The 15,560-nt window shown below is 40.5% G+C and overlaps 1 protein-coding gene across 2 annotated transcripts in view; it reads right to left on the bottom strand.

The window, feature by feature from the left end:
• RALGPS2 (Ral GEF with PH domain and SH3 binding motif 2) overlaps window positions 1-15,560 on the bottom strand; it is a 99,727-nt gene that overhangs the window by 64,246 nt on the left and 19,921 nt on the right. For both annotated transcript variants that reach the window (XM_082229081.1, XM_082229082.1), the window contains exons 2-5: window positions 12,341-12,472; window positions 11,854-11,961; window positions 8,223-8,273; window positions 3,380-3,463 (exon numbers count right to left, since the gene is read on the bottom strand). In XM_082229081.1, coding sequence (XP_082085207.1) covers window positions 3,380-3,463; window positions 8,223-8,273; window positions 11,854-11,961; window positions 12,341-12,397 — 300 coding nt within the window. In that variant the 5' untranslated portion in view covers window positions 12,398-12,472. The remainder of the gene's footprint in view (window positions 1-3,379; window positions 3,464-8,222; window positions 8,274-11,853; window positions 11,962-12,340; window positions 12,473-15,560) is intronic.

The raw sequence follows: 15,560 nt of genomic DNA, 5'->3' as shown, positions 1-15,560 counted from the left end.
TCACCTCCAGTTTGTGAAGAAAAGCCCCATTGTCTGGAATTAACTATGTTGTGTGAGAACTGCTGCTACACTGGTGTCAATTATTTGTCTGAAAATCTATGTCTCATGGAATGTGCATATTCCAATACCTGACCTTGACCGTCTTTGCAGTGAGATGCAGCTCTGAGAAGCTGTTCATACCATTTTATTTTTAATAGATATTAAAAATAGAATGCATTTAGAATGAAGACACTAATTCATCAGCTCTAATAGACATAAAAAAGTCAGACCACTCTTGCAATAGATATGTTAACAATGAGCAACACATAATATGTCTGAATGGCTTTAATTAATGAACACACACACACACACACACACACACAGAGCTTCTGCGGCAGATATTTTTCTAATTTGGTATTGTCTGCTAAAGTCAGCATCTTAATTGTAGTATTTTATTGTAAATCAGTAAAATTAGGAGCACTTCTGGCTCCTAATCCTCTCTCCACCTCTTTCATGTTGCTTCCTCCTGTCACTTCCATCCCAGAACAGTCACTGCTGCCATTGTTCACAACCCCTACTCCTGTTCTTAAAAGACAGACCACCTGAAATAAGGTTGCAGGCCACTGTTAAAGGTAAAGAGACCCCTGACCGCCGACGACGCTGGGGTTGCGGCGCTCATCTTGCTTTATTGGCCGAGGGAGCCGGCATACAGCTTCCGGGTCATGTGGCCAGCATGACTAAGCCGCTTCTGGCAAACCAGAACAGCGCATAGCACCACCATTTACCTTCCCGCCGGAGCGGTACCTATTTAACTACTTGCACTTTGACGTGCTTTCGAACTGCTAGGTTGGCAGGAGCAGGGACTGAGCAACGGGAGCTCACCCCGTTGCAGGGATTCGAACTGCCAACCTTCTGATCGGCAAGTCCTAGGCTCTGTGGTTTAGTCCACAGCGCCACCCGTGTCCCTCGCAGGCCACTGTTAGGGAACCCTTATTAAGTTGTGGCCCTCTGAGCCCTCCATGCAAGGAGGAGAATGCAGTTCCTTATGGGACTGGTTACACAGGGATACAGTCCTTGCTTCTCTGGCTATACCTTGTGAAGAGGCCCTGTCCACAAGGCCCCCTTTGATGTATTCGTCATAGTATATGCTGCCAATAGCTCCTTGACTGGGTTTGAAACCACAGCAATTTTAGCAAAGATCCTGGGCCCTGCCTCGAGCTGTAGAGGGAAACTTTGTATGAAGTTCCATATATTCTCTGCAAAATGTCTTGTGTTTGTAGTCACCATGGTACATCTTGGTGAGTCCAGCATCACTAGCGTGACGTCCATAGCATACACTAGTATGAAGGTGTGGCTGTGTGCAGCACAAACATGTACCATGCAAACTGTCACTGAAGTTGTAGTTAGCACATGGAGCGTTTATATTCTAGGTAGTGTTGTGCTGTAATTGGATGCTGAGGCTTGCCATATCCCAGAGACTCCTGTGCCACCAAGGCATGGCCAGTGAAGCACGGGATAAACGAAACTGTGGATGAGGCCTTTGTTAGTTAATTAAAACATCAGCCTAGAGCAGGGGTCTGCAACCTTTAAGACAAAAAGAGCCCCTTGGACCCGTTTCCGAAGAAAAAAAACTGGGAGCCGCAAAACTCGTCATTATAAAAATAACTTTTTTGTCACTTTTTTTAATTATTTCTTTGTTTGACCCCTCAGAATTACTCCTCCTCATAGAAATAAACGTTAAATTAACAAGTTACTTTTGTGTGTGTGTGTGTGTTCTTCACTCCCCTTCAAAACAGTGACCAGTGTACATGCCCCCTTTCAATGCAGTGACCAGCCTACATGCCCCTTACAATGTAGCGGGCGGGCGGGCAGGAAGGTGACGTCGGGACGGTGCGTGACTATCGCACGCACCGCCCCCATGCGACATCACAGCCAGTACAGCGCCCGCCACAGTGGGGAGTGTAGGGGCGCACAATGCGCCTCCTCCCCTCGCTAGTATCCGCCCCGGAGCCACGGCAAAGGTGTAAAAGAGCCACATGCGGCTCCGGAGCCGCGGGTTGCTGACCCCTGGCCTAGAGTAATAAAGGCACCGTGTGCTAGTAGCTAAATCCTGTAATGACTTATAGATCAGGTGCTAAAACCTAGGGGTGGTAAACTTGTAGAACTTTGTTCTCAGCTCTACCTAATAGGGAAAGCTTGAGAGGCCATGGTAAATGAAAAAACTACACTAAACCCCAACTTTGGGAAAGTGTTAAAAAGAAAAGCCCACTAATCTATCCCAGGAAGGTAACCCCCAATTAACTCACCATCCTTTGCCCACTTCCCATTTAATCAACACCCTGGGTGTATAACGGGCATGCAGACCAAATGGTGAATTGCTTGCCTGGTGCAAAGGTTGCAGGTGTCACCTGTCATCTAGATAGCCTAGCAGAAGGGTCAGTGGTCATGATGCACGTTGACATGAATGACATGGGGAAATGTAGGTCTTGGAAAGGAAACTTAGGTTGCTAGGTAGGATGTTGAAAGCAAAGACCTTCAATGCAGCTTTCTCCAAAATGCTACCAATTCCATGCACAAGGTCAGCTTGACAGGCAAAGCTGTGTAGTCTCAATGCATGGATGAGACAGCAGAGCAGGGAGGAGGGGCTTGGCACTGCAGAACATTTTGGAACAACCTGGGCTTATAGAAAAGGGACGGAACCAGACTGTTGGCACTTAAAATTAAAAAAGGTAGCAGAGCAGCTTCTAAACTAATTTTAAGGGTAGGGACACAGGAACTGAAGAGGATCTGTTTTGGAACAAACCTACCACTGGAGATGAAGATGAAAAATAAGAATAATGATAATTTAAATGGGTGGGGGGAAGAACCTCGCAATGGAAGTGCCGGGATACAGGACAGTATTTTGGAGAGCTCAAAACATAAGTAGGTTGAAAAGCTATGGCGCTCCATAAACCATACAGTATGGTGACCTGCATGTACAAGTCCACACCTACACCTTAGACTACTGTTCAGGAATCCTAACAGTATAGTTTAGAGAAAAGAAATGAAAAGGCCTTCATGTTTCTGATATTGTCAAACAGTTAGGAGTCAGAAATTCTTGCTAATCTAATATCAGATGCTAGATCCCAATACATCTTCTGCCCATTCCTTCAGCACACTCTCCAAACACGGTCAATTCAGGGATGTAAACAACAAGCTAGCTTAATAAGAATAAAGTTTCAAAACAGTTTTAAAACAGCTAATTATCATACATGCAGCCAGAGAGGAAATCCAAAACACTATGCAGTCAAATACACAGCAACATTTAACAAAAGAAATAAGTTGCGTCTTTTAAAGCTTCATGTAAATGGAATGATTTGATGTACACAGCAAAGGTGCCACATGTAAACTGAAAACTTACATGGTTGAATCTTCTTGTAAAGGCAACTGCATTTGGTGCAGAACTGTATTTTTCTTTTTTATTCCAACCGCAGCTTGACAGTTCCTGGATTAACAGTGAGAAATAGTTTAAGGCTGATGTAACTGTTTACCCACATTATGAAACAAGGTAGGAATTTCTTATTTTATCATCAGTGCAGTTAACACAGTGCATCAAATAAAACACAAAATAACACTCTTCCTAATGGTTGCCAATAAGACTGCAATTCTGATATATAAATGTGAGTTCTTTCCTCTTAATAAGTTACAACGGCATAAGTCCCTTCAAGCTTGCAAGGTAAAATAACATGGAGCAAGATTTGGCTTGACACTTTCTCCTACAATTTTTTAATAGACTATTTAATGGGAAAATGCACCATTAAGTACAGAACTGACCACCTGGGACAGGAATAGCTACTGAGCTGTCACCTGGTCATGAATACTTAAATTTGTCCAACTGTGTCCGTCAGCACTGCCCACTGATTTTTCCAGCTGTGAAATGCCAGAATTGATAACTGCATCTATTATGTCTAGTTGATGCAAAACAGGAAAACAGTATTGTCAACAGCTTGATTCATACAAAACGGCGAAGTTTTGTTTGTGCTGAAACCTCAGAATCACACACCCCTCCCTCACTTCCTGATTTGCTCAAACAATACTTTTCAGTTGCATCTAAATTGTGCCAACTATGGTCTTTGCAAGCTGTCTACAGACCATAACTAGAAACCCACTTCAAACAAGTAAATGAAGGAGAGGATCCAAGAATGCAAAAGTGGGAGGGGGAGGTATACAAGCCCAAAGCTTTGGTAGAAGTGGCCAAAGTATGGGGAGCTGTTATATGTGAATTGAGCCACTGAGCTACAACCTATGGACAACCAAAAAATTCTCCTCAGGACACTTGGCATCATCTCATCACAATGGCATCATTTACACTTCCTTGCTATCTATCCCCCCGAAGAGATATGTGCTTTCAAAAAAAGGGGGGATGGAGAAAAAATTTTCTATAATGCAAAGTGTGTCTAAAACACGCTACAAGAAAAGCCAAGAAAACTGATCACAATATCTCTACATCTCTGCCTTCCAGGCTGTGAAATGATCTAAAGAACACTGTGAAGATGGATCTAGCACACAACAAGACTTAGTAGCCAGTACTGTGAATAATCACGCCCATTTCTACTCTCAACTGCATATTCCATATTTGTTATCCACAGCAGGGTATCAAACCAGTCAAACTGACTGGTCAAATATTGTTAAATAATTAAGCATTTCAATAATTAAAATAGGAAAAAAGGCTAATGCTAATCACCGAAATGTTTATTATGAAACAACACATTTAAATTACAAATAGGGTTTTTCTTTTAGTTTTTCACAGGGATGGTCAACTTGCTGCATTATTGCCACTGGGACTTGTGGAAGTCCTGGACAGTTGTAGGAGAGCTTGTCGTCCTTGCTTTGGCATTAAATCAAGCCTGCTTTTCTGTTTCCCTCCAGCACCGTAAAGGCAAAGGTAAAGGGACCCCTGACCATTAGGTCCAGTCGTGGCCGACTCTGGGGTTGCAGCGCTCATCTCGCTTTATTGGCCGAGGGAGCTGGCATACAGCTTCCAGATCATGTGGCTAGCATGACTAAGCCGCTTCTGGCGAACCAGAGCAGCACACGGAAACGCTATTTACCTTCCCGCCAGAGCAGTACCTATTTATCTACTTGCACTTTGACGTGCTTTCGAACTACTAGGTTGGCAGGAGCAGGGACTGAGCAACAGGAGCTCACTCTGTCGCGGGGATTCGAACTGCCGACCTTCTGATCGGCAAGTCCTAGGCTCTCCACAGCGCCACCCACACCCCTCCAGCACCATACTCAGTTTTAAAAACCATCAAGAAGTTAATTGCAAATTACTTTAGAACAACACCCAGACATTGCTTTTTCAGCAGTGAACATAAGATGACTGAAGTCCCTCCAGTCAAAAAGATCCAATCAATTTAATAAAGGATGCCCCATGAATTTAGCAATGCTTAGAATGGTTGGGAATGAATGCTACATTAACAGAAGTTGAAATATGGCTGCTGATTCTTGGTATTTGTTGGTGCTTGACAGTATTTTCTTAACGTGTCAGATTTTCAACAAATGGGCAGCTAACCCAAAACACAAAAAGTGCTTATTCGTATGTGCTTAAAAGAAAATAGTCATATTGGCCATGTTTTCAATCACAATTAAAATAAAACTTGCCTAGACCCACCCAATTCACTGATGTTGTAAACCCAAAGCTACCTATTAGACTGGATACTGGCATGCACCAGACTAATTGTTACTGTGAAGCTGATTGAATTATATTCCATCCCAAGATATTAATGGGGACATGAAGTGCTTGCACATTAAGTTAATAATCTCTTTCATATCTTACACTTCTAACATTTATTTTTAAAAATCCTTCTAAGCTTTGAACGTGATTCAAAATCAGCATCAAGTTAATAATTTTCAACATGCTAGCTATAGCAGACTTAAATTGTTTCAACACCTTATGGCTTACAAGTCAAAGATGCAACATGTCCCCACAGAATAGAGGGTGTGGACTTCACCTGTAAAGACATCTCAGAGTGTAGGCTTGGTCTGACTCAGGAGCTTCTAAATATCAAAAAAATACTTGCTAGGGAAGCAAAGCACTCTCCTTACCACTGGTCTAGCCCAGGCATAGGCAACCTTTGGCCCTCCAGATGTTTTGGACTACAATTCCCGTCATCCCTGACCACTGGTCCTGTTAGCTAGGGATCATGGAAGTTGTAGGCCAAAACATCTGGAGGGCCAAAGCCTGTCTATGCCTGGTCTAGCCGCTGCAAGTTCTGCACCAGGATCTAACTGCTGGCACTACCTGCAAGGAAGCTACCAGCTTGGGGAGTGGAGCTTCTATGTGGAAGCTGCCTTGGGACAGCAGCCAAGATGTTCAGACAAGATAAAAGCAGTCACTCACACTCTTTTTCTGGTTACTGCAAGTGCATCCTGCTTCCCTCCAGGTCCTACCTGCTGCTCCACCTTTCCTGCTCTATATCCCTACAACTGCTTTTTAACACCTTCCATTCTCTGATCATTTTTTTGTGTTTACTAGGATGCCAGACTGAACACAGGATTGCAGCACCTCACAGATTGTTCAATGCTAACTGTAAGATAATGTTAATGCATATGTATTTCAAGTTTATTTCTCAAAAGCAGATTTTATTAGTAAAAATGCTTTGGATGCCAAATTCTGCTGATTTGATAGGTATGTTCTAAAATTAGGAAGTGATTAAGTATTTAGACAGTGCAACAATAATTCCAAGATAAACAATTTTGCTCAGGACTAATTTTGTTAAAGGAGCAGTGTTAATTAATTTCAATGATAAAACATTAACAATTATTTTAAACCACCTCTATGATGTATTTTATATCTGCCAAGCTGTTACAATAACCCTTCTGTAATCTAGTGTGAAAGCAGTATTTACCAAACTGAGGTACAGTGTTAGTTCCTATAAGAAACTCCTTTTGGAAGATGTTAATTTGATTAGGAGTGTGCTTAAATAGGTACACACAATTAAGTATACCACAAATATTGCAAATCCTTAAAGTAAGGCAAGTTAAGGACATATTCAGAGAAAACGAAACAGCCTAGGCTGGATTTGTTATGTTAAGCAACTGCTCATTTCACAGCAGCTTGAAGGCCATCATTAAAGGATGCTTACGAAAGAACTGCATTTTCATCTTTAAACAGAATAGTTATTCATGCAGGAATAGCTTTATCAAACTGGACACCCCAAAACAAAACACATTTATTTAACCCACTTGTGCATGATTTCATTTGAGAAAGAGAGCAGAAGTCATTTTAAAATAAAACATGCATGATAGTGAATGTCGTTTTTTTTAAATTTAGTTTATAATTTTAGGAAATGCAAATAATAATAATAAATGGTTTAGAAATTTTTGCAAAAAGACTGTACTTTGCTCTGATCTACAAATATTTCTCATTTAGAAACAACTACCTTCATGTCAGAGCTACAGTACTTTGCACAGTCAGGACAGAAAATGTGCCTGTAAAAACAGACCACAGAAAATGGACTGTTTTTGAGTGGAGTTCCACAAAGTGAATATATGCCTTTCTTCTCAATGAAAATGTGTGTGAATTGTGGGTCTGACCATACCTACATTTGTTTGAGCACCACCTGCTAATGGAGTGTGGCCGCTGAGAAGTTTTCCACCAGGATAATGCAGCCATCAGCCCAAAAAATCTCCCCACCCCATCATATTCAAAAGTTCGGCCAAATATCCAACACTTTCCTACCCTGCTCCAAGCTTTCTTGCAAGCAGAGATGACTTGGAGGAGAATAATACTGTAATTAGTGGTCACCAGAAATTATGGCTGGCTAATAACTTCAGTGTCCTTGTATCTGTAACCTTCCACTCTGTTATCACAGAATGTTTGGAACATGAATTAAATATTTTCTCAACATTCAAACTCACTCAGGAAAACTACAAAAACTAAAAAAAAAAATCTACCTGTCTCCCTAGAGGTTCAAATCCATACGAACTATAAGACGAATAACTGAATAGCAAAAGTATACTTCATTGTACCGTTTTCTTCCTTTGCCTACCAATTTACAGTTCACTGGTCAACCAAATTACTCCAGATGACACCACTAGATACCATTTAAAAATTATGTAACATGAAACACAAATTATTTGTACATGCATACAGACACTGGCACACATATTTAGTTCCAGAATACATGCATGGGTTGACATAATAAGCAAATCTGGCTTGGATTTATTTAAAATCAAAAGGTTGTATAAGAAAAACTTACCTCGGGCTGAATAGCTTTAAATACAGGAATATCCATTAGTGTTATCTGGCCCTTTGAAAAAAAGTGATAAGGAAAGTAAGAGTTGTGTCCTTTTGAAATGAATGTTTCAAGATTGGGCAGCTTTTTATTATTAAATACCAGAGAAATGGCCATCATAAAATGGTGTGCCCCCCATTGTTCCTTGACCCTACAAAGAGCCATCTCTGCTTCCTGTAAAAGAGAAAATCTACAGTGGCAGAGGCTTAGATCATGGGTTGGCAAACTAAGGACCTGGAGCTGGATCAGACCAAATCGCCTTCTAAATCTGGCCCACAGACAGTCCGGGAATCAGTGTGTTTTTACATGAGTAGAATGTGTCCTTTTATTTAAAATGCATCTCTGGGTTATTTGTGGGGCATAGGAATTCATTCATTCCCCCTCAAAAAAAATATAGTCCAGCCCCCCACAAGGACTGAGGGATAGTGGACCGGCCCCCTGCTAAAACAGTTTGCTGACTCCTGGCTTAGATGCTAGGAATCCAGAAAAGGAGTGTAAACTGATCTAGCCTTTTCAAAGACAGATCTGGATCATGTAAATGTTGGAAGCAGTGACTAAATACAACTATCCTGGTCAACACATGGTAGAAAACTGGCTAGATAATCACATTTAATTTCAAAACAAATAATACCTAAAATGTTAAGGAATTAGCAAGAGGTCTTAATTACAAATACCAAATTCCATCAGAAAGCTTAGCAATTATGTTAAACTATGATAGGGGCTCTCTCTCTCTCTATATATATATATGTTATTGATCAGAAAAAGTCTTAAGTCTAAAAGTTTTCCAGCACTGTTAAAGTATCAAAACAAATCAAATCTCTTTATTGGCATCACAGTATAAAAAATTTCAAGTTTTTAAAGGACAAGGGTGAAGCTGTCGAGGGTCATAAGGTCACACTTGTGATCGTGTGCACTTAGATATTCTGCTTTGTCCTGTCTGTTCGCCGAAAGGATGAATCATTAGGAAACCTTTCGGGTAAGATTGTGGCTAAAAAGGAGGCTACTAAAGCAGTGATATCTTTGTCCCGATCTGCCAGGAGAAACTTCATTTGACTTCTTCTTGTAGTTATAGGCCAGAAGTCCAACACTTTGCTCAGCATCAGTTGGCGAGGTCTGCTGTGTAAACAGCAATCTATCATCATCAATGAGGCTACAGAAGGCATTTATTTCCTTTAAGAAGTAGAAGCCTTGTCCAAAGGAAGAAAACCAGCATAAATTCTGGTAAACCAATACAACAGCGGCTGAAATTAATGATTGCTATTCTAAGATTTCCCCCCACTGAACAATCTCAGCATGTACTGGATCCTTTCCATTAAGAATGCCCATAGCACTTCATAATAAAACCCACAAGACAAATAACCAAATCACATTACATGATACACAATACCACCAATAAAACAGATAAGCACAGACAAAGTGAAAAACAATTAATTAAAATACCGATCATTATTTATTTCTATGAGGGGAAGAAAGACCAGCTCACTAATACTTATTTAAATAAAATTATTTTTCCTGCCTACAGGAAAAAGCTTCCCTCAATAGGGGGTTCAAAAGTCTTTCTTGAATTCCTGCCAGATACACATCAAATGTTTATAAGATCAAAAGAAGGGGCTTCACAGAGGATTTAAACACTCAGGAAAGCCTTGTACTGAAAAAGGTTGTTATACAGATAGTCTGGTCCCAGGCAGCTTATAGTTTTAGAGATAACAACCAGCATTTTCAATACATAAGCCATTTGAATGAAGTGTGCAAATCAGGGTAGAAATATAATGGATATAAAAAATGACACCTGCCTAATCCTGGGATAATTAAGTAAATGTTATTAAAGAGTAAAGATGCCTCAATGACATAAGGAAAATGTATATTTAATATTCAGGTTGCATTATATAAGCAAATTGGATAAATCTAATACAGTGGTACCTTGGTTCTTGAACGTAATCTGTTCCGGAAGTCCGTTCGACTTCTGAAACATTCGAAAACTAAGGCACGGCTTCTGATTGGCTGCAGCAGCTTCCTGCACTCAAGCGGGAAGCCGCGTCAGAAGTTCAGCTTCCGAAAAACGTTTGAAAATCGGAACACTTACTTCCGGGTTTTCAGCATTTGGGAGCCGATTTGTTCGTCAACTAAGCCGTTCAAGAACCAAGGTTCCACTGTACACAATACTCCCCCCCCCCGGGATATAGCCATTAAAAACTTTAATATAAACGTTAATTCAACCCAATCAGTGTCGTCTGCAGCATTTCACACACATGCAACTGAAAGTAAGTACACCATGGTAATGGGTACAACACAAGTCAATACAAAACAAACAAACTCAAATGACATTTCACAGTAGAGACCCTTTGGGCATTGTTTTCACTTAAATAAGCTCAATAATGTAAATTATATTTTCCCTAGTAGCTTTTAGTTTAGGTTTACTGTAAGTAAAGTATTTTAAACTTACCTTGCAGTCTCTTTTCTGTTTTACTGAAAAAGGGGGAAAGGAAGCTAGCTGCCTTAAGGAGCTAGAACATATTAAAAAGAAGGTTTAAAAACCTATTCCTATGCTTCATTAAATCTGCCTAATAATGGGATTTAAACTCTGCTACTGGAGTTCTTTATGTGTAAGCCCTGGGTTTTAAAAAATAGGCACAAGCCATTTTTCTTTTGTGTTAACCCCCCCCCCCATGCATCTATAGAGTCAATTATAATTAATATATCCTTTTACTAATACCCATCCTAAACTAAACTTTAGCACTACTTGCAAACCAGCTCATTATCTGCCCTCCTCACATACTAATCCTAACAAACTAGAAAACCTATAGATTAGAAACTTCCTCAGACAAAAAAGACCCAACCATCACAAACCACAGGCAGGTTGGTCTGAAGAGAAGGCTGGTTCCTACCCCTGGAGAGGAAGTAAAAGGCTTCAGAAAGTCCTGTCTGATTCATCTAGGACAGGCATAGGCAAACTCGGCCCTCCAGATGTTTTGGGACTACAACTCCCATCATCCCTAGCTAACAGGACCAGTGGTCAGGGATGGTGGGAATTGTAGTCCCAAAACATCTGGAGGGCTGAGTTTGCCTATGCCTGATCTAGGAGGAGGCATCATCCCTATCAGGAATGTCTTCTAGCAGGATCTGGCAAATAATGTTATCATGCTATTAATCGAGAAAAGAGGTGCTGGAACTGAGTTCAGGTAAGTTCCAGCTTTAAAAATAAAAAAACAACAACCCTGAATGTAATAAACATTAGGAGAGGAGAAGGTAGTAGGATTTGCTGAAATAAATTTGGAAATTGGGATGCAGAAAGGGGAGGTATGGGGAAGTCGATGAAGTAAGGTTTAAGAAAAAAGGATTTGAAATTATACATGTTTGTTGGTGTGTTTGTTTGTTTGTATTGTGTGATGTTTGTGTTTATAAAAATTGTGAAAAACTAATAAAAATTTTATTTAAAAAAAGAAGGTAGGTGTAGACAGGCAGAGAGAAAATTGAATAAGCCTGGACTCTTACACAGTTACTCCTACTAAGCTTAATGGGGCTTCTGTGGAAACATTTAAAGGATTGGACTGTAAGACTATTAAATTAGCAAAATATTTACTTATTAATTACTTACCGCATATTCCTCAGGTGTAACCTTCAGAACATCAAATACCACTGCATCAAAACTTTTCTTCAGTTCAGCAGAACCTTTGTCACTTAATGACTCCGAACTGCTACTCTTCTAAGAAAACAAAAATACAAAATTGAAAATGTGAATGCTCAAAAGCCGAAAGAGAGGCCTTGGTAAATAAAAACATCTCAGCCTGGCGACTAAAGACTGACAGTAACGGCGTCAGGCATTTTTTTCCTGGGGAGAGCATTCCACAAAGGGGGAGGACCACTAAAACATCCCATTTACCTAGACTGTACCAAATTTCAGAGGCACCCTTCCCAAGTTTAAAAAAAACAGTTTTAAAAGTTTCAAGATCCATGCTTAAAATACTCCAGCAAAGAACAGGAACTGATTGCGTACCAAAATACATTCTTCTTTCAAGCTGCACTGTTGCATACATGTACTATGCTCCTGCATTTTTTAAAGCTGACTATTGCTGACTCCTTACCTCTGAAGCAGTAGCTGCAATATTAACATTGCTGGGCTGCCCATTCATTAGGTCCATACTGTCCACACCATTGATTTACTGCCCTACATTTGCAGCGATGGCTTTAATGATTCATCTTCAGAGTCATCACTCCTAAAAGAAAATTTAAAAAGCAGCTTATGGTTCCATAAATCAAGAAAGTCAAACAGATCATCCAAAGTGTAACATGGGACAGGAATGTTTGTCCAACTATGGGATTACAGAAGACTTCAATCAGAAGTCCAACTATGGGATTACAGAAGACTCCCTTTCCATGGAGGCGCAAGTTACAGCAACAGCCAAGGCGACATTTTTCCACCTTCGCCGCATCAAGCAGTTGGTCCCTTACCTTTCCCGCCCTGACCTGGCCACAGTGATCCATGCGATGGTCATCTCCAGGCTTGACTACTGTAATTCGCTCTACGCGGGGCTGCCCTTGAAGCTGTCCCAGAAACTCCAGCGGGTGCAGAATGCTGCAGCGAGGCTCCTCACGGGGTCTCTGCCATGGGAGCATATTCACCCAGTGCTTTTCCAGCTGCACTGGCTCCCGGTGGAGTACAGGGTCAGATTTAAGGTGCTGCTTTTGACCTTTAAAGCCCTTCACGGCCTAGGACCCTCGTACCTAAAAGACCGCCTCTCCCGGTAAGCCCCACGGAGAGCCTCAAGGTGCATAAATAGCAACACCCTAGTGGTCCCGGGCCCTAAGGAAGTTAGATTGGCTTCAACCAGAGCCAGGGCCTTTTCAACTCTGGCTCCGGCCTGGTGGAACTCTCTGCCTCATGAGACCAGGGCCCTGCAGGATCTGATTTCTTTCCGCAGGGCCTGTAAAACGGAGTTGTTCCGCCTGGCCTTTGGCTTGGAGCCAATTTGATTTCCTCCCTCTCTTTCTTTTTTCCTTTCCTTCTCCTCCTACGATGAGGCTATATTTTAATATTTAAATATTTTAATGTTGTATTTTAATTTTGTTTTTAAGTTGTAATCATTCAACTTGTTTTTATTATTGCTTGTAAGCCGCTCTGAGCCCGGCCTTGGCTGGGGAGGGCGGGGTATAAATAAAATTATTATTATTATTATTATTATTATTATTATTATTATTATTATTATTATTAAATATACCATATTATGCAACTGATATTGTGATTCCCTTGAAATCCAGTTGACCCTTCAGAAGATTGTGGCAAGATATATAGATGATACTCAACAGCAAATTAGAACTAATTGGTTATTTCATGAGACAAAGTTCACTTTTGAGTGCACTATCAAATAGTGAAGTATTTGTGCCAAAATACTAGAGGACCTGAATTCCATCTGTATAAATACTACATGTGCTTTTAATTTAAGACAGAAAATCTTAAAAGTCTCTGATGGTTCAGAAGAATTGCTACAGAGAAAGGGATAAGGGGGTGAGATCTTGTTTCGGCTTCTTGGTCTTTCTGCTCCCATTCCTACCTCATCCATGGAAAAGAGAGATTCTTTGCCCTATGATAGCATGTAGCTGCCAGAGGACTGGCCAAGAGGGAATGCAGCCTTTAGGCGTAAAAAAGGTTCCTCACCCCTGAATTAAATTAAACAAAACCTGAAGGTTCAATAACATATATATGCTTATAAAATTGGTTTGATAAAAGTTGTTATTCTTAAATTGCTTTATGGAAAAAGATTAAAAAATAATTATTGCAACTCTAATGTCATTCCAACTGTGAATGGTTAACCCGTGGACTGGTTGGCTTTTGTCTTATTTTTCCAGTTTTATATTAAATGCACATAGTGTCCAGTTTACATTCTGAAAAATAGGGGTTTGTGAACCAGTGGAGATGGCCAATCTTTGGTGGATCACTTTGATAGGTGGACAGAGCCAGCCACCTAACAGTCTTGATACCGGGTGACTGCAATTTCAAAGGAAAAAAATCAGGAGCCAGCTGAACTCCTGATTCTTCCTTTGACATTTTTGTTGCTGCTTGAAACAGTGTATCTTAGGCTGCAATGCTACAATTATGGCATGGCCCTTCCCAAAAAATGGCTGCCAAACTTCTTCTGTTCTCAAATGGGGAAATTAGTAAAATAAATAAACAAATCATATATTCCGACAGAAATTTGGCAGCTGCTGACTCTCATTTTATGTGCACAATTATTCTGTATTTAAGCACATGTATGATATATTATGTTTTAGTCTCATTACAATGCCGGTTGCTGCTTTGAATAGGATTTTCTTTGGCAGGAAAGCAGTTTGTGATGTAAATAAATAGCTTTAAAGAGATCGAAATAAAGGAATACATTAGCTTGATTATCACCAATTGCTTAGCTAATCGGAGACTATTAATGCATTAAGCTGTTTATTTTAAGAGTGCTGCTTGTTTTCATCAGTTTACAGAATGCATATTCATGCTGCTGTTTAGCCAACAACATTTTAAAATGAGAATGTAAACCTTTGAGAACTGCAGATTTACAAAAATATTTGGTCTGCCTTCTACTTGATGCACTGCTGCCACCTTGTGCTGAGAACAAATCCCAACAAACTTTTATTGGTCCTATTTCATAGTGATTTCCAGTGTAATTATTTTTAATCAGATATTGGTCACATTCATATTATTAAATTTGATCTTATTAAGCTGAGATTTGTATGCAGCCCTTTGTTTCTTCCTTCATGGAATGAAGCAATCAAAGCAAGTAATCTCTAATTAAACAGCTTCCCATTTCATTCAAACTAGGAAACTATGGCTGCCACATTCAGAACAAGCTAGGATATTTAACTACTTTCAGACTCTATGGTTTAATACACTGACTTGTTCCAAAACCAATAAGCAAAGTTTCCTTGTTTAGAGGAAATTGGGTGTGTGTGTGTGCCTCAATCTAAGCATGTTTAAAGAGATTCACATTAGGGCGAACAAACAAAACTCACTTCACTTATATTGGTGGGGTCTGAACTGGCAATGGCAGTGACAGACCAAGAAGGACATTCTGTGGACATTGTTCTTCAAATCCTCTGGAGCAGGGTGGAAAGTTATGCTGTGCAAGGGCAAGACTCTTGGGCACACAGAACAGCAGCGTTCTGGGCCAGAGGAGCTAGGACAGCAGTTGGCAACCTCAGAAGACACCAAGGTGGCTGTGAAAGGTACAGTGCACAGAATGATTCCTGCCACTCCCCAGAGGAGAAAGAGACAGGAGGAGATGGACTTGGAGGAGTCTTTTCCCGTTCTTGACCTCA

The sequence above is a fragment of the Podarcis vaucheri genome, assembly GCF_965113315.1.
Source record: "Podarcis vaucheri genome assembly, chromosome: 6".
Classification (NCBI taxonomy): Eukaryota; Metazoa; Chordata; class Lepidosauria; order Squamata; family Lacertidae; genus Podarcis; species Podarcis vaucheri.
Note: the sequence above shows the minus strand (reverse complement) of the source record. Positions and strands in the feature narration are given on the sequence as shown.